Consider the following 19,986-nt stretch of genomic DNA (forward strand, 5'->3'; position numbering starts at 1 on the left):
CGAACACTTAGAAACAAATGCGGTCATTGCTAATAGTCAACACGGATTTACCAAAAACAAGTCATGCCAGACTAATCTGATCTCTTTTTTCGATAGAGTTACGAGTTGGGTCGATACAGGGAATGCTGTGGATGTAGCGTACCTGGATTTCAGTAAGGCCTTCGACAAAGTCCCCCACGACCTTCTGGCAAACAAACTAGTAAAATGTGGGCTAGACAAAACTACGGTTAGGTGGATCTGTAATTGGCTAAGCGAACGAACCCAAAGGGTGCTCACCAATGCGTCGTCTTCATCATGGAAAGAAGTGACAAGTGGAGTGCCGCAGGGCTCCGTCCTGGGCCCGGTTCTGTTCAACATCTTTATTAACGACTTAGACGAAGGGTTAGAAGGCACGATCATCAAGTTTGCAGACGACACAAAACTGGGAGGGATAGCTAACACTCCAGAAGACAGGAGCAGAATTCAAAACGATCTTGACAGACTAGAGAGATGGGCCAAAACTAACAAAATGAAGTTCAACAGGGACAAATGCAAGATACTTCACTTCAGCAGAAAAAATGGAAATCAAAGATACAGAATGGGGGACGCCTGGCTTGACAGCAGTGTGTGCGAAAAAGACCTTGGAGTCCTCGTGGACAACAAGTTAAACATGAGCCAACAATGTGATGCGGCTGCTAAAAAAGCCAATGGGATTCTGGCCTGCATCAATAGGGGAATAGCGTCTAGATCCAGGGAAGTTATGCTCCCCCCTCTATTCTGCCTTGGTCAGACCACACCTGGAATACTGTGTCCAATTTTGGGCACCACAGTTGAAGGGAGATGTTGACAAGCTGGAAAGCGTCCAGAGGAGGGCGACTAAAATGATTAAGGGTCTGGAGAACAAGCCCTATGAGGAGCGGCTTAAAGAGCTGGGCATGTTTAGCCTGCAGAAGAGAAGGCTGAGAGGAGACATGATAGCCATGTACAAATATGTGAAGGGAAGTCATAAGGAAGAGGGAGCAAGCTTGTTTTCTGCTGCCCTGCAGACTAGGACACGGAACAATGGCTTCAAACTACAGGAAAGGAGATTCCACCTGAACATCAGGAAGAACTGTGAGAGCTGTTCGACAGTGGAACTCTCTCCCCGGGGCTGTGGTGGAGGCTCCTTCCTTGGAGGCTTTTAAGCAGAGGCTGGATGGCCATCTGTCGGGGGTGCTTTGAATGCGATTTCCTGCTTCTTAGCAGGGGGTTGGACTAGATGGCCCATGTGGTCTCTTCCAACTCTACTATTCTATAAATTCTATGATTCTATGAATCCCAGGATCCCACAGGATGCAACCATGCTATTCGACTGGCATGTCTACTTATGGTATGGGAAAGATAAAGCTAACAAAGACTTTAATAGGTACCCGATAACAGATACCTTTCTAGCATTATGGAAAAGATAAAAGGAAGAGATGGAGCCCTTTATGGAAGCAGTACTAAAACCAACATATAATGAGGAATGGAGAACGTATAGAGAATATCTAATGGAAGAAAAAGGACTATGGAAATTAAAAGGGATAGAAGAGTTAAAAATAAATGAATGGTTTAGGTGGCATCACCTACAGGATATATTTAGGAAAGATTTCAAAATCAGGTTCCCCAAAAGATATCGGAGTTGGAGAATATTTTGGAAAAAGAAAATAAAGGATTGATCTCCAGGTTATACAAATATATTCTAGAGTAAAACCTAGAAGATAATTTAATTAAAACAATAATGATCTCCTGGGCTAGAGACCTAGGGAAAAATATAATTTGGATAATTGGAAATACCTATGGAATAAAGGATTTAAATTTTCAATAATGGGGTCCATTAGAGAAAACATGTGTAAAATGTTCTATAGAAATTATATAACACGTGAATTAATGGCCAAAATAGATAAAACCCAACGGGGGAATGCTGGAGATGTAAAGTGCAGAAAGGCACCTTCTTCCATGTTTGGTGGACGTGTAAGGAGGTAAAGATTTTTTGGAAAAAGGTGACAAAAGAAACCAATAAAATGATTTCTAAACAGATCAAGAAAAACCCAGAAAGATATCTGTTGGGCTTGTTTCAAGAGCAAATTAGTAAAGGTGATGTAGAAATTTGCCAACATAGTTTTGTGGCTGCGAGAATTACAATAGCAAAGTCTTGGGGGAGAAAGAACTACTCATTAAGGATTGGAAATAAAAAGTAGTTCAGTATATCCAAATGGCCAAGCTCTCCAATGGCTTAAATGGAAGAAACAATAATTTGTTAGAAAATGGGGACTTGCCTTTGGGTATTTAAAAAAGAAGACAAAAATAGATTTTGAAATAGAGGAATTTATTAATGTAAAGGATAGAGTTTTGTTAGACACTAGTGCCCTGTGGCTTAGTTTCTGAAGTCATGGGTGGTGGTTCATGGGTGGGAATGGGAAGGTGATGGGACTGGGGAAATAATATGTGTATCCTGATTGTTGAATTCTAAAGATTGTATTTTTTTTTCTTCATATACCACAATAAAAATGTATACCAAAAAGAAAAGAAAAAAAGAAAAAGGATGCAGCCATGCCATGACAATTTAAGAGGAATTGTGAGTCAGTGTGATATAGTGGTTGAATGTTGGATTGCAACCCGACATAGCCCAGGGTTCGAATCTTGGCCATGAAAACCCATTGGGTGGCCTTGGCCATGTCACACATTCAGAGGAAATAAAAAGCAAATCCCCCCTGAACATATTTTGCCAAGAAATTCTTGTGACAGGGTTGCCTTAGGATTGCCAAAAGTCAAAAATGTCTTGAAGACGCACAACAACATAGGGCTATAATTGTGTAAAAAGCCCCAAATTCTCAGAGCCTTCATTTATCTACTTGGGCTTTCTATCTTCAAACTACAGGAAAGGAGATTCCACCTGAACATCAGGAAGAACTTCCTCACTGTGAGAGCTGTTCGACAGTGGAACTCTCTCCCCGGGGCTGTGGTGGAGGCTCCTTCCTTGGAGGCTTTTAAGCAGAGGCTGGATGGCCATCTGTCGGGGGTGCTTTGAATGCGATTTCCTGCTTCTTAGCAGGGGGTTGGACTAGATGGCCCATGTGGTCTCTTCCAACTCTACTATTCTATGATTCTATGATTCTATTGATTAAAATTGACTAGTCTGATTACACTTAAGTCACCCATTCCTTATTCCTGGCTCTACCAATGTATTACATGTGAATATTGCCCAGAGTTTGACAAGAGATTTGGCACAAAAAGTTTAACTCAAATGCCTCCTAGTTTCTATTAGGACAAATTTTCAAGACAGTTGCCATGTTAATCTCCTGCAGCGCAAAAAAGGAGAAAGGGAAGGACAAACTGGTTTTTATTTTTTGCATGAGCTTTCATGGATACAAACCTCACTTCATCTGAAAATTCATAAAAAATAAATAAAAATGGTATTAAAAGTGCTGCTATAATTCTTTTATTCCTCCTCTCTGGCTTCTTTTTTATCTTTCAATAAAGTTGCCACCCAAAGGCAAATTCATGTCCTTATCTTTTTCTTCTCACAGATTGCATGATGTAACATGATTTTTGTTCCTAGGTTATAAATGTCATTTCCTAACTGGTTCTATCATAAAACATGGAAAAGGTGTAATAAACTGCAAAATCTTTGTTTTTGCGGGACATCGGGCATCGCTTTTTGCTTTCGTTTTTCAATGAATATCTCATAAGAGTCTCAACCAATTCAACATAGTGTGTGGCAGCCATAAAATAAAGTTTCTAGAGTATAACAACTACTTTCAAAGTGTCCTTTCATTCTTTTTTGTAAATACAGTATCGCAGGATTGAAGGGGGTCAGTTTGCTAAGAGGCTTTTAATCTCAGTTTTATATTTCTGCTTTGAAAAGTTTGCTTTTCAAAACTGACTATCGCTAGGGGATCTAGTTCTTGCTTTAGCTACACAAGTGGATCCCGAGATGCTTTGGCGTTCAACTCCCAGTAATTCTAACAGTTGGTAAATAGGTTGGGATTTCGGGGAGTTGCAGACCAAAACACCTGGGGACCCACAGGTTGAGAACCACTGAGCTACACCTCTGGATAAATACTTTCAGCTCTTAAAGTCAAAAACTGAATTGCAAATAAAGAAGTAAAATGGTGGGACAAGGAATAAGGAGATTGATAATTCCCGAGTGTTCACTTGGTTTAACATTTCTGCCCATTTCACTCGTTCAACAGAGTTCTCAGTAAATATAGCCAATGCAAGCCAAATTGTGTCCTGTCCCATTTATTTTACTATTTATATTCCATGTTCTACTCAAATATCTTGCAGAGTTTAAAAGGATTTAAAAGGTTAAAACAGTGAGTATTGGCGGCTTTTAAATAAAATCATTACATAGTAGTACATCTACTGTGGTTTATGAGCAGTGACTATATTTTCTTGTGTTTGACCTTTGGAAAATGTGACCATGGATGACACTGGAGCTCATCCTTTTGAGACTGTGTAAAGCTCTCTTGCTCTTTCCCCCAGTGATGTATAAGCATGTTATCGAGCAGTATAAAAGAAAGTATCCACCGTGACAGCACTTCAGTAAAGTCTTTGTTTGTCTTGAGTATTTTGGGGAGGGAGTATTTCTCTTACAATTTCAAAAATGTGTGTAAGAGTGACCTTCCCCTCTAATCTTCTTAGGACCAACCCATGTTGGCAACATTAGCTGAAAATGAGGATAGAGAATAGACGTATGCCCAGAGCCTTTCATAAAACAGCAATACTTAACCTTTAATTTATCTTTTGCTGTTATGGATCACAAAAATGTGTCTAATTCAAGATTTAGGGTCCCAAAGAGCATCATATATTTATTTCTTTGAGAACTTTTTTGAAACATCTAAGAATTCTGGGAAGCAATAGATGTTCTGAGGACTTGTTGCCCATTGTGGATTGCGCTGGAGTTCCTTGGAGCTACAAAGTGTAGCATCTGACTGTATGTGTGGTAGCAAGAAATATCACATGCTTTTATCTCAACATCATTCATGTGCATTGTCTTACTATATGCAGAAGTCCCAAGTACAGGTAGTGCCCAAGTTACAAACAAGATAGGTTCTGTAGGTTTGTTCTTAAGTTGAATTTGTATGGAAATTGGAAGAGGTACATTTTTAAAGTGTTACTCCAGCCGTGTGTGTGTGTGTGTGTATTCACACACACACATACATATACACAAACATATATCATAGCTTTAGATAGCATAGGGAGTGGTTAACAAGCCTGTTGTGTTTGTTTTTTGCTGTCTGTGCCCCCGTTCAGAAGATTTCACTGCACTTTCTGTCCCTGTCATAATTAGATTTTGAAAAATTTGGCTTGCTGTAGAATCAATGATTGGTGATAAAGCTTCAATAGAGACACCTTTTCTCCATAATAGCTCTTCCAGGAGTGAAATTACCTTCCTAGGAGTAGATTTCTCTCATTTCTTGTTGTCTCACCCTCCATTTTTAACTTAGGAGTCATGTATAAGTCTGATGTTTGTCTCCCGGGGATTTCTTGTAATGAGTACATTTTTGGTATTTCCACAACTTTTGAAACAGTTTGAAATATTGTATTGAAATGATGTCTATCACTGACTAGACTCCTCCCTGGATTCAATATATGGCCATCTAATTCCTTCCCCTCTCCCCTTCCTCCCTTCTTTGGAGGTTTTTAAACAGATACTGGATGGCCATCTGTCTATAGTGCTTTGATTGTGTTTCTCTGCATGGCAGGGGGTTGGAATGGACGGCCCACGCAGTCTCTTCCAATTCTATGATTCTTTCCTTCCTCCCTGTAAAAAAACCCATCCTTGGAAGTCTTACTCTTTGAAAAATACTCTTTAAAAAAAGAAAAGGCGAAGAAAGCAAGGATAAACATATTGCTCCCAGATACAAGGTTGCATAGCCAAGGTTAGTTTTAAAAGTCAATTTGAAACACCATTTCCCACGCCCAAGCAATTTTCTCATGTTAAGGAAGGACTATCAATTTTGTGTTGCTTTTAGCAGAATTCATAGTAACTTTTTATCTCTCTCTCTTTGTGGGGGTGACTCTCTTAAGGGCTAGGCTAGTATTATTTGTTATTCACTTTTGCTTTTATCATGTATTTTTCCCTCGCTACTAGACCCATGGCAGCTTACAGCATTGATTAATATAGAGTCTGTCTGAAACAAATGATTATTTAAAAAAAACTGAAGGTATTATATTATAAACAGCTCTAAATTAAAAAAACAAAACAAAACAATTTAATGGCATTTAAAACATAAATGAAAACTGGGGCTGGCAGAAGGAGATCAGCGAGGGGCCAACTTGTGGGAGGGCATTCTAACTCTGGAAAAACCCACAAGAAAGCCCTCTTTCATGTCCATATCAAACACTTACATGGAGCTTTTTAGAAACGGGAAAAGTCTACCTCCTCAAATATCTCAAAACCTGGCAAGATCATATGGAAAGAATTAGACAGAATGAGGAAGATGTGGAGGAGCTGAATTTGCCATAGAATTAATCCCTGTATTTTCCCCTCAAGTGTGATGGATGTCATTGACCCATCACTGCCATTGAAGCAAGATTCAACTCTTGGTAGAAGTCTTGCTTTTTTCTTCAGGAAGCAAAGACTCAGATGAACTATTTTTTTACTAAGGGCTCTTCTTATTTTCTGGTGAACATCGTCTGAGAAATTATTGTACTCCGATTGCTATCTGCCTCATTAGTCAGTGTTTCCAGTAAAATGATGATATTAATACAGCACAACCCCCGTATCCACAGGACCGGTATCCACGGTTTCACTTATCCATGTCTGACAAAATATTCCTTTTTAGGCATTTTCTCGGTCCTCATATATGACGATGCCATTCTTAAGCCAGAAGTCCTTCATTTCAGTAGGATTTTCTGTGTTTTGATAAAGCTACATAAAGTGAGAAGCATATTTTCTGTAGATATGGGGTTTGTGCATTAATTCAATAATGTCAAATGGGTTACAGTTTCACTGTCTCTGCTATATAGCTTGTCCTTCTTTTTACATTTCTTACAAGATCTTTAAAACATACTATATGGTGTGATTTGTGATTTTTTTAGTTGCTCCATGTTCAAAATTAACTTTGTATTGATACATTCAGTTTGATTGTGACCAGAGAAGCAAAGTGAAAGATATTTACTTAAGAAGTATAGTTGTCCCTTTAGTGCCGTGAGCACTAAACCATGGCTGTTCTAAGAGATGTGTGTGTATATATATGTAGATATGCATATACGCATGCATCTGTATACAGGCTGAGTATGCTTTATCCAAAATGTTTTGGATTTCAGATTTTTTCACCTTTTGGAATACTTGGATTTGCATGTATAAACACACAATGAGAGATTTTGGAAGTGGGACTCAAGTTTCAACACAGAATTCATTTATGTTTTATATGCACCTTATAGATATAGCCTGAAGCTAATTTTATACAATATTTTTAATAATTTTGTGCAATAAAGAAGGCTTGTTTACACTGAAAGCAAAGGTGTGTTACTATCTCAAGTCATCCCATGCAGAGAATTTCAGATTTTGGATTATTTTGGATTTGGGAATTTTATATAAGGAATTCTGAACCTGTATTTCTGCTGCATCCTATAATAGGCTTGACTTTGGGCAACCATATGTCAGAAACAATTTGAAGGCAAGCAATAATATCAACCATTATGGAGGAGTCCGTTTTGAATTCTAACCAGTTTCTGGAAAACAGATTTTTGCATTGCTCCTGAGAGAGATATTGTGATTTGAAGCTATGGTAGCTTAACTTCTAACTGTAGAATGTTTCACCTCTTGTTGAGCCATAGTTTTAATTATGCTATTTTTGCCTTTTTAAAAATCAGCATGTTGATTAAAGAAACGCAGAGCTGGCTGAATACGTTTTGTTGCCTTGGGCATTGATGTCGCTTTCCTCCCTCTGTCAGAGCGCATAGTACCTAAAGCCAACTGACTTACTTTGGGCACAGGAGACAGACAATCTCTTAACCACCTCTCCCTATCTCTACCTATAGAATATGTCTATCATTTCATGGCAACTCAAATACACTGTCTGAAATGATAGTCTCAACCTGCCTTATGCTAGAACTGGCCCTGTGGAAATGATGTGTTTTTTACACAGTAAGATTATGTGGCCAGGAAGTTACTGAAATGGCCCTTGGGGTCTCTGCTTAGTGCCTATGTCCAAATGGTCCAACATCTAGTTGTTGTGGTTATTGTATGGGAAACACCGGTACAGAAGCCGGATGCGGCCCCTTGGGCTCTTTTCTCAGGCCCTCCTCTCTCACCATCCTACCCTTCCTTCCTTCTCTCCTTCCTTCCTCCTTCCTTCTCTTCCTCCTTCCTTACCCCCCTCTTACTCCTTCCATCCTTCCTTCCTTCCTTTCCTTCCTTCCCTCTTCCCTCTCTCCCTCTTTCTCCTTCCTTCTTTCCCTTTTGTTTTTCCTTCCTTCTCTCTTTCCTCACTCGCTCGCTCCCTCCCTTTCCTTTCACCCATCCTTCCTTCCATCCGTCCATCCATCCTTCTCTTCCTTTCTTCCTTCTCTTTTTCCTTCCTCTTTTCCTCCTGGGGGATGTTTAGCTGGGAGAAGAGATGGTTGAGAGGGAACATGAGAACCATGTTTCAAGATTTAAAAGGGTGTCCCATTGAGGAGGAAAGATAGGGAAAACTGATTTTCTACTGTTTCAGAGACAAGGATACAAGGGAGCAATGGGTTCAAATGGCAGGGAAAGAAATTCGACTCAAAAGATCAGGAAGAACTTCCTGGAGAGTGGCATAGGCTGCCTGGGAGTGTGGTGGAGTCTCCTTCTCTGGAGGCTTTTCTGCAGAGGCTGTCTGTTGGGAATGCTTTGAATTGTGCCTTCTTGTATGGCAGGAGGTTGGACTGGATGGCCTTTGGAGTGTCTTCCAACTCTAGGATTCTAGGATTATGTATCAGGAGTAGGCAATGCAGGGTGTAAAGGATACACTTTTTCTCTCCTATCCACCATCTCATCCTGACCAAGACCACGTTTCCTGCCTTTCCTTCACTTTCTGCCTCCAAAAGTGAAGAGAAGGGGCAGGATAGGGCAGGGAGGGTACTTGGGGAGAACCCCCTCCCTCTCAGCCCGCCCACCCCTCTCTGGCCTGCCAAGCGGCCCCCAAGTTAGAAAGTTTACCTATGTCTACTCTTAAGTGTTTTGCCTACATTTATCTCCAAACTTCCCCTACCCAAGTTATTCAAAAATTGAACTATAAGAGAGGTTGTATTTTTTTGGTCCTATTTGGAAGGTGCTGATGTGGAAAATGGTCCCATTCTTTCTGCCCATCTATGTTCACTGCCCTAGATGTCTGAGATCTGTTTTCAATTGTTTCTGTTTGTGTATGCGCCTGTTCTGTATCTGAGAGAAAAGCCTTTCTATTCATTCTCATTCCTCCTCCTCCTCCTCCTCCTCCTCCTCCTCCTCCTCCTCCTCCTCCTCCTCCTCCTCCTGTTTGTTTATACCACGCTTTTTCTCTCCACAAAAGAGAGTCAAAGTGACTAGTCTACCAAGAGGTAAAGGTCATTTTGTTGCTTTATTTGTTTGCTTATTTTCCTTTTACTATGTCTCTTCTCATTGAACATGATGCAGGGATATAGTATCTGAAACACATTGGTTTCAGGAAGGCTGTCCTAACATATATCAGGTTATAAAATCAACTAATTGTAAGAAAGTACTGATTTTTTTACCTTAGAAAAAATGTTTTAGGAAACCATATCTCTGGGAAAATGTTTAGACTTGTTACTGAAAATATCAGAAACAGTCTGATTAGTAGCAAATATCATGAAATAGACATCAAGCAAAAATTAATATAGGCTCAGTTCAACTAAATACATAATTATGATAGAATTCTTTTTGAGGGGTGAGAGTGTACTTTTAAATGCTTTTTGGATGACGTTCAACTTAATACATCTATTTTCCTTCACAGAAAGACCCAGACTATTTGAAGCTATGGCTAGACAGTTTTGTTTCTAGCTATGAACAGTTTCTGGATGTGGATTTTGAGAAACTACCTACTCGGTATGTAGAAATAAATTTTCTTTTGATTGCTGCATAATAATAACACTATGTGACATGGTTTTTGTTCTTGGGTTATAAATATCATTTCCTAATTGGATCTGTCATTAAAACATGGATAAGTTTATTAAACTGCAAAAACATTGTTTTTGCGGGACATCCTGCGGCACATTTTGCTATAGTTTTTCAATGAACATCTTATCGTGTCAACCAATTCAAACTAGTTTGTGGCAGCCACAAAAATAAAGTTTCTGGAGTAGAACAACTACTTTTAAAGTAAGTACCACACAATTAAACAGGAAATAATAATTTCAAACCAGAACAGATTTTTTTTTCAAATTTTGTTACATAGTTTGGCTGATTTAATACATCTATATATATAAAAGAGTGATGGCATCACAGCAATTCACAAAGCAACAAAAGTACAGGCCCCCCAACCTCAAAATTTGACAACACAACCCATCATCCACGCCTCAAGGTTGATACAACAAAAAGAAAAGAAAAATAAAGTCCTAATTAGAGGGAGAGCAATAATTTTTTTTATCCAATTGCTGCCAGTTTAGAGGGCTAATCTCTGCCCACTTGGTTGCCTAGCAACCAAGGGACAGCCAGGTTTCAGTTAGGGGACAGGCAGATTTAGGCCTTACTTAGACTTCTTCCACAGATTATCTAATTTGCACTGGATTATATGGCAGTGTAGACTCAAGGCCCTTCAACACAGCTATATAACCCATTTATAATCTTATATTATCTGCTTTGCACTGGATTATCTTGACTCCGCACTACCATATAATCCACTTCAGTGTGCATTTTATACAGCTGTGAAGAAGGGGCCTCAGATAATCCAGTTCTGAGCAGATAATATAAGATTAGAAATATACAGTAGAGTCTCACTTATCCAACGTAAACAGGCCGGCAGGATAAGTGAATATGTTGGATAATAAGAAGGGATTCAGGAAAAGCCAATTAAACATCAAATTAGGTAATCGTTATACAAATTAAGCACCAAAACATCATATTATACAACAAATTTGACAGAAAAAGTAGTTCCATGCTCAGTAATGCTATGTAGTATTTACAGTAGAGTCTCACTTATCCAACACTCGCTTATCCAACGTTCTGGATTATCCAACGCATTTTTGTAGTCAATGCTTTCAATATATCGTGGTATTTTGGTGCTAAATTCATAAATACAGTAATTACTATATAGCATTACTGTGTACTGAACTACTTTTTCTGACAAATTTGTTGTCTAACATGATGTTTTGGTGCTTAATTTGTAAAATCATAACTTAATTTGATGTTTAATAGGGTTATCCTTAATTCCTCATTATCCAACATATTCGCTTATCCAACGTTCTGCCGGCCCGTTTATGTTGGATAAGTGAGACTCTACTGTACTGTATTTACAAATTTACCACTAAAATATCACAATGAATTTAAAACACTGACTACAAAAACATTGATTATGAAAAGGCAGACTGCGTTGGATAATCCAGAACATTGTATAAGCGAATGTTGGATAAGTGAGATTCTTCTTTAATATGAAATAATTACTGGGCTAGAATAATGCAGAACAATATAATCTCTAAAACCAGGACAGTAAATAAACAGGGGAATTCCACACAGGAAACAATCTGGGCCAGCTAACACCTCCCAACAAAGTATTTCCATCATCAAAGTCTGGCAAATCCTGTTTTCTCAGGGCCACAGACAGTAGAAGCACATAAAATATCGCAAACAACATCACTCTGAAAACAAGGGTATTCCAGACAGGAAACAATCAGGGCCAGCTAACATCTCCCAACAAAGTATTCCCATCATCAAAGTCTGGAAAATCCTCTGTTTTCTCAGGGCCACAGACAGTAGAAGCACATAAAATATCGCAAACAACACCACTCTGAAAACAAGGGAATTCCAGACAGGAAACAATCAGGGCCAGCTAACACCTCCCAACAAAAAATTCACTCAGGGAGGAAACAGCCAGGCTTTAAAGCTGCAAGGCCATTACATCCTAATCATTTTTCCTAATTGCAGCATTCATACTTGCCTCCAACAAACAAAAAAACCAATCAGAAATATTGTATATTCACAACCTTTAGGAAATAATATCCCCTGATGGCGCAGCGTGTTAAAGCGCTGAGCTGCTGAACTTCTGGACCGAAAGGCCACAGGTTTGAATTGGGGGAGCGGAGAGAGCCCCCACTGTTAGCTCCAGCTTCTGCCAACCCAGAAGTTCGAAAACATGCAAATATGAGTGCATCAATAGGTACTGCTCCGGCGGGAAGGTAACGCCACTCCATGTAGTCATCCCACATGACCTTGGAGGAGTCTACAGACAACGCCGGCTCTTCGGCTTAGAAATGGAGATGAGCACCAACCTCCAGAGTCAGACACAACTTTACTTAATGTCGGGGGAAAACCTTTACCCTTGACCTTAACTACCACCAATTCCTCAATACTTTATTTCCCATACCACTATACTTCGCCACAGCAACGTGTGGCCGGGCACAGCTAGTATGTTATATAAGTATATACATAATGTGTATCTGTATATGTCTGAAAATGTATATTATTTATATAGAATATTACTACACTGTGGTTTGTGTGTAAACATTTCACACAAAAATGTGGAATATAAAGCTAGTGATTGTGCACATTACTGAACATGAGCTAAATCCATTGTTAGATCTGCATAAAGTATACTTTTGGAAATAAATAGAATTACAGTAGTTGAGACTAACTAGATCTAATTATTTCAGCAAACAAAGGCAGGACTAATTTTGTGTATAGCTTCCTACCTTCAACCCTTATCTGGTAGGATGGTGTCTCCTGGTAGAATAAATGGTTAGTGACTAGCTGATTAAGATCACAGTTACAGTCTGACCATCTATGCCAATTGAACCAAGAAAATAGGACACAAAAGTCTAGTGCTACAATGCTAAGACAGCATATTATCTGAACTATCTGCTACGTCATAAGAAACTCACATTATTCTATATATTCACGTATAAGCTCAGAATTTTTAATAAAAAAAATCAACCCTAAATCCTTTGGTCGACTTATCCACAGGTCAAAGCAAGTATTTTGTATTAATTCTTTTTAAAATGAATCTTCCCCCCCTTTTTTTTAAAAGAGTGATGAGAGGAAAAAGCTTAGTCCACCCAGGAGAACCTAAAAGAAACACTGACCCCCTCTACTCTCTCCACCATCACTCTGCTTCTGACCTTTTTGAATCCCCGAGGTGCTTGCCCCTCTCTGCAAAATGACCCTCCTTATCCCTGGCTCATATTAAAATCCATAATTTTAGCCTAATGGTAATATTATCCAAGCTATGTTTCCATACAGAACAAAATGTGTTGGGAGATATTTTTTTTCTATTCGTTTAAAATTGGCAGAAGGTTTGCTAATCAGATAATTAACATATATTGGCACTGTTCAACATACGCTGGCTGTTACTTCTGCAGTGGGACAGTGGGTAAAATAATCAGCAGGCAGTGTGCCAATGTGCTAATTTCCTTGCTGGGATCATTACAGTATCAAAATAATACCCTGCAGTTGCTTGTGAATGAAGCATACAACAAATGGCCCTTCACATTAGGGAAGAATTTCCTTAGCAGGGACAGTTTTACAACTGGGATTGGAAACTCTCTCCCAATACTAATTATGTTAGGTCTTTCGGCATATAAATAAAAATAAAGGTTCTCAGATATTTTGTTTGTTTTGTAATTGTTTCGTGCCATAACACGCTTTTGGAAATACCAGTACTAAAAATACACTTTTACAATTTTTTTTTGTAAATGAAAGGACACCAGTTACTCAAAACAAATACAGTAGAGTCTCACTTATCCAACACTCGTTTATCCAACATTCTGGATTATCCAACGCATTTTTGTAGTCAATGTTTTCAATACATCGTGATATTTTGGTGCTAAATTTGTAAATACGGTAATTACTACATAGCATTACTTTGTATGGAACTACTTTTTCTGTCAAATTTGTTGTATAACATGATGTTTTGGTGATTAATTTGTAAAATCATAACCTAATTTAATGTTTAATAAGCTTTTCCTTAATCCCTCCTTATTATCCAACATATTCGCTTATCCAACGTTCTGCCGGCTCGTTTACGTTGGATGAGCGAGACTCTACTGTACTCCACTGCTGGTGATTGTGTTTCCTGACCCTATGTATTTAGATATTGAGGCTGTATTCACAAATTCTTCACTCAACATTTCTATCTCCTTCAATAACATTGGAATTTGCATTAGATCAGAAAATATCCCAGAAATCATTCAGTACAAGTTTAAAAAAGATCAGGAGCAAATATTGCTGAAATATATAACAGAGTCATTGTTATATGTATTTTTGCTCTCCAGTTTTGTTCTGTTGACATTCCTAATCAATATCAGTGTCTTTGTCACCATAGATTGCACAAAAATGCAGTTACTTAGCTCGGCTTTGTTTTCAAAGTAGAAAAAAATTGCCATATCTAGAATCTAGTAGGGTAAAAGCCATCTGACAACATTTGCCAAAACAATCTTAAATATTTCTTCATGTAAATTTTAAACAGGTGGGAAAGCAGGATCTGGGTGATGTTGGTTGTTACAGTTCCTGTGCTCAGTCCATGGATTTATAGGGAAAGATTCTGCTATTTGTACCCAGGTTTTCTGGGAATGAGGCTAGGTGGGAATGATGAGTCTGCTCTGGATTGTAGACTTACTTTAAAGAAGATATATAAGGTTCCAGTGTGGTTTGAGTGTTGGATTACAAGAATTCGAATTCTTGCTTGACCCTGAAAACTCACTGGTTGACTTTGAACAAATTACACTCTCGGCCTCAAAAGCAAGGCAATGGCAAACTTCTGAACAAATCCAGAGATTGGTTTGCCTTAAAGTTGCTCTAAGTTGGAAATGATTGAACTGTATCCCCAAAGAAGTTCAGCAACATGGATAGTAAAAACTCAGGCTAAAACTTGGGATGGATTAACCATCTCAGAACAAGGAAGATGCCAAAAGCTATTATTTTAACAAAGCGTTACTTGATAAGATGTCCACGGCTTAGACCTTTTATCGAAAGACAGATACAGTATTTTCAGGGTCCTGCTTCTATAATATGCTATATTTGTATTTTCAACACACAGCTTCCAATGAATTCTAAACCATGGCAAGTTAATAATTTGCTCAAAGTAAGAATAAACCAACATAAACCCTCCATATGAATTAGGTGTCTATGGGGGGAAAGTCTCACTGGTATTTCTTGATTGTCCTGATTTACATTATTTAAAAATGGGCTTTGAACTGCTAAATTATGAAGCTGAGTAAACATTCTTGTTTGCACTGAACCAGGAAATAATTTTGAATGTACTTCAAAAGCAGAATCCTGTGTGTGTTAACTCAGGAGTCAGCACAGTGTGTCCATAGCGGCTGACTGCTTAATAAAGGTGGTTGAACATTCAGGGCAGGACTTTGGAGATGAACACCCTCTCTTCTGAGTACATGCTGAGGAAGATAATAAGTCTAGATTTCGTTGCATTTCTCCAACCTTTCATGCACTTTCCTCCTTGTTTTATGTCAGATAGTGAGGCACCCTTTTTCTTTTTTCTTCTGGAAATGCATACTTTTTTTTTTTTTACATATTTCCAATTACAGAGTGAGTATACCTTAACCAAAATGTTTGAAGCCAGAAGTGTTTTGGATTTTGGATCCCTCTCCCTTGATTTTGGACTTCCTGTATTTGCATATATATGTGTATAATGAGGTATCTCGGAGATGGGACCCAAGTCTGAACATGACATTCATTTATGTTTCATATACGTCTTCTACACATATCCTAAAGGTAGTTTTATACAGCATTTAAAAAAATGTTGTTCATAAAGCAAAGTGTGTGTGTATATGGAACCATCAGAAAGTAAAGATGACATTATCTCAGCCACCTATATGAAGAATTTTGGATTTGGGAGTTTTTCTGAATTCAGAATTCCAGATAAAGGATGCTCAATCTGTATGTGTAGTTTTCTAGACATTTTGCTTGATGCATGCCCTTTAGTACAGCTTCCCTCCAGTGACTAATACAGTTTGGTGCTCAGTTTCCAAAGATACATATTTTGAGTTGTATGCATTTATTTATAATTCAGAATTGAAGAAAAAGGAGGAAAAATCTACCACGTGGTTTCTTCATGATGATGGGAAGGTGAAAAATACATGGATGCTTTTTGTTATCTTGTAGACCATAAACTGGATTACAGTGTTCCCTCACTTATCGCAGGGGTTAAGTTCCAGGACCACCCGCAATAAGTGAAAATCCACGAAGTAGGGACGCTATATATTTATACATTATTTTAGTAGTTATACGCTATTTTAAGTCTTTGTCAACCAATCATGTGTTGATAAATCACTTCTCCTTCCGTTGTTGCTTGGGCTCCTTTTCTCTCCCTTCGGCTTTTCCTTCCTCCGTTCCTTAAGCTGTAAATTGTAATTTTTTATGATTTATAATATTCTTTTAGAGTTTATTGAAAAACCACAAAACAACGAATCCGCAAAAAGCGACCTGCGAAGTAATGAGGGAACACTGTAATTCATTTAATACATTCAGTTACTGCAGATTTCTTTTTCCTCCTCAACACAAGTTGCCATCTAAATTGTTATGTGTATAAAACCGTTGAGCCCAGAATCTAAAATTTCCAAATTAGACCTTTGAATAACTACTTTCAGGATTGAAGCCTTAATTTATGTCTCATACGGATGGCTACATCTACCTTTGGATTGTTCAGAACTATTTAACAACACTGTAGCCAAAAATATTTTTTCCTTCATCTCTAATTACAAAAGACTTTGCAAAGTACTCGGCCAACTACAATCCGTGACTCGTGGGTCACATTTGATCTCATGTATTATGTAGATTTGCAGGCACATTGTAGTAATTTGCATTTTTACTGTATTACCTTTTAGAGAAGAGTATTTCTGTGTTCATTTCTTAACTACTGTAATAGTATTTTTGGATAACAACATGACAGAAGATTAAAAAGAAGGAGGAGTAATCCACAAACTGAAACTCTGTATGAACAATACCTTTCTCATCATAGTGTGGTGATGTTTTTAGCGTGCTCAGTTTAAAATCTAGTGTTTTGCTCTGAGATTAATGACAGGATTAAGTAGTGACCTAAAAAAACAGCATATGTGGTTGGACTTGTGTTGTAAACAGATGTACAAGAGAAAATATCCAGGGGAATGGAAGACTGCTACTTGGATGACTGGCATCCCCAGCATATCATCCATTTATTGTGTTGATATTAGATTAGAAGAGTACTGATTTTTGATATCTGTAATGATTTGGATTTACACGAAATATATTTCAGAATATGCCGCAGTATACTTGTGATATATTTTTGTAATGCCGACCAAGTATCGAATACAAAGGTGGATTTATATAGGGAGGGTGGCAATTGTTTTAAATGTCTACTTTTTAGAATTGGTTTTATGTTTTATAACTGAGTCTTCTTGTGGAGACAAAAAGCAGGGTATAGAAAACATAAGCATACACATAATGCTTTGAAACTTGGAATTTTATTTTTTTAAGGAAAACTTTCCATGCAATAATTATTGGCCTTCTAGCTGAGATGTTGCTAATTGCATTTATGTTTAGCAGACCTTTCTTCCCCAGTTCATTCTTGAAATAGGTTAGCACTCCAGTACTATAAGATGCTAAATTCTGTTGAAATAATAGTGGGAATGTATGTCTAAGAATGTAATGAATCAAATGTATGAGACCCAAGGGCCTTCCTAGTCCACTGTTCTGCTCGCAAAGTGTCCATGTACCAGACACCTTGTGAGAAGCCCATAAACAAAATTGGAGTATAATAGCACCTCCTATCTGCTGGTGCTCCCCCAAGCAACTGGTCCATGGTGTGTATTGCCTCTGGTTGTTGATGATATATGCCTTCAAATTGTTTCCGACTTACTGTGACCATATCATTGATATTTCTGAAGTTGAGTGTGTGACTTTCGCCTCAACTCCTGTCCCTGTGATAATAGGATTTTGAAAAAGTTCGCTTGTTGTGAAAACAAGGATTGTTGAGAAAGCTTCAGTGGAGACCCCTTTCCCCTGTGATAACTCTCAGGAGTGAATTTCCCTTTCGAGGGGTGGATTTCTCTCACTTCCTCTTATCTCAGTCCTGTTCTTAACTATAAGTTGTTTGTAAGTAGGATGTTTGTAACTCAGGGAATGCCTGTATTTTCCTTTTGTATTGACTCCTCCAACATTCAACCTTGCTGGATTCTGAGTTCTTATTTTTACGAGAGTATGATATCAGAGTTTTTCTCTATTTCCTCCACTCAGGCATACGTAGACATACCTTTATCGCATTCTCCTCTGACTCACCTTTCTTTTATACTAAGCAAGTATGTAGTCTCAAACATTGTAATTCTTCATATGGAAGTTGTTCTGATCCTATGTGCCCCTTTTTCTGGTTAACAATATCCCAATTGAGTTATGTACTGAGAAATAAGTGTCCCGGCTTCCTAGATGTTAGCATGCCAGTTCTTGGTGTGGCTCTTGCTACTTCTGTTGAGAGAAGAGGCCAGGCACCCGGCAGCAAAATAGGCCTCCTGACAGCTGTGCTTGCAGAACACAAAAAGATTAATCCACTCCCAGAGCATCCGTGGCATCTTGTTCTACTTACAGTTGAAAGGGTGAAACCTTGCCAGCTGGTGAAAGCCTGTTTGCCTCCCTGGAAGGGAGATCTTTTTTCATATTGCTAAAGAAATTCAAATCTCTCAATCTCTTGTCTAGGGATGGTGCTGAATGTACAGACAAGGAAGTCCCTGAGACAAGGTGTCTTGAACAACAGGATGTTTGATTCAGACACAAAATGAATGTAGTTGTAGTACAGCACTACATGTCAGGTTTTCTGTTTAACTATATTTTTGGGGACATTTTTGAAGTAGGCAATTGTTGAACTCCTGTAATGATTCTTGAAAATGATATTTCTCATTTGACTTCTGACCTTGCAGTTAGCACAGAGGTTTAGAACCAGTTAGTTCTGTTTAGGGAATGAAATACTGAGTAAAATAATAGGAGTATTAGGCTGTACTGGTACTGTATTTCTTCAATTGCAAGGCACACCCTAATTTCAGTTCCACCACCACTGACAAAAATACATAAGATACACCTGCTATTCTAAGACGCACCCTATTGTTAGAGATGTTTATATAGGAAAAAAGTGCATCTTAGAATTGACGAAATACAGTAGTTTTCTTCTCCTTCTCTATTTTTTAGATCCAAGGAAATGGCAGAAATGCGCCAAAAATTCAAAAGCTCAGGATTGTTGTTAGCACTGTTGTTGTTAAATGGAGGTGGGGATATGTCACTCATCAAATGTTGGACTACAACTCCAAACATCCTGTCCTTTTTTTGTAGGCTTTGATGATTATGAATATATCTACACTGTTGAATTAGTGCAGTTTGATATTACTTTAATTGCTATGACTCAATGCTGTGGAATTATGGTATTTGTAGTTTGGCGAGGCACCAGCACTCATTGGCAGAGAAGGTTGAAGACCTTGTAAAACTACATTTCCCATGATTCTATAGGCAGTAAAAGTAGTATAAAATTGCAGTCATTCAACAGTATAGATCAGGGGTCCTCAAACTTTTTAAGCCGAGGGCCGGTCCACAATCCTTCAGACTGTTGAGGGGCCGGATTATCATTTGAAAAAAAAAATACAAACAAATTCCGATGCACACTGCACATGTCTTATTTGTAGTGCAAAAACAAGAACAATGAAAAAACAATACAATATTTAAAAATAAAAACAATTTTAACCCAACATACATTTATCAGGATTTCAATGGGAAGTGTGCTCCTGCTTCTGGCCAATGAGATAGTCAAGTTAATTAGGATTGTTGTTGTTGTTGTTGTTGTTGATGTTGTGTGCCTTCAAGTCATTTCAGACTTTGGGCAAGCCTAAGTC

At 38.3% G+C, this 19,986-nt stretch overlaps 1 protein-coding gene across 4 annotated transcripts in view; it reads left to right on the forward strand.

Moving 5' to 3' along the window:
* Positions 1-19,986, forward strand: part of nbeal1 (neurobeachin like 1) — a 143,085-nt gene that overhangs the window by 24,635 nt on the left and 98,464 nt on the right. For all 4 annotated transcript variants that reach the window (XM_062962099.1, XM_062962103.1, XM_062962107.1 and 1 more), the window contains exon 3: positions 9,927-10,018. In XM_062962099.1, the coding sequence (XP_062818169.1) occupies positions 9,927-10,018 (92 nt within the window). The remainder of the gene's footprint in view (positions 1-9,926; positions 10,019-19,986) is intronic.

This window comes from Anolis carolinensis, chromosome 1 (genome assembly GCF_035594765.1).
Source record: "Anolis carolinensis isolate JA03-04 chromosome 1, rAnoCar3.1.pri, whole genome shotgun sequence".
Taxonomy (NCBI): Eukaryota; Metazoa; Chordata; class Lepidosauria; order Squamata; family Dactyloidae; genus Anolis; species Anolis carolinensis.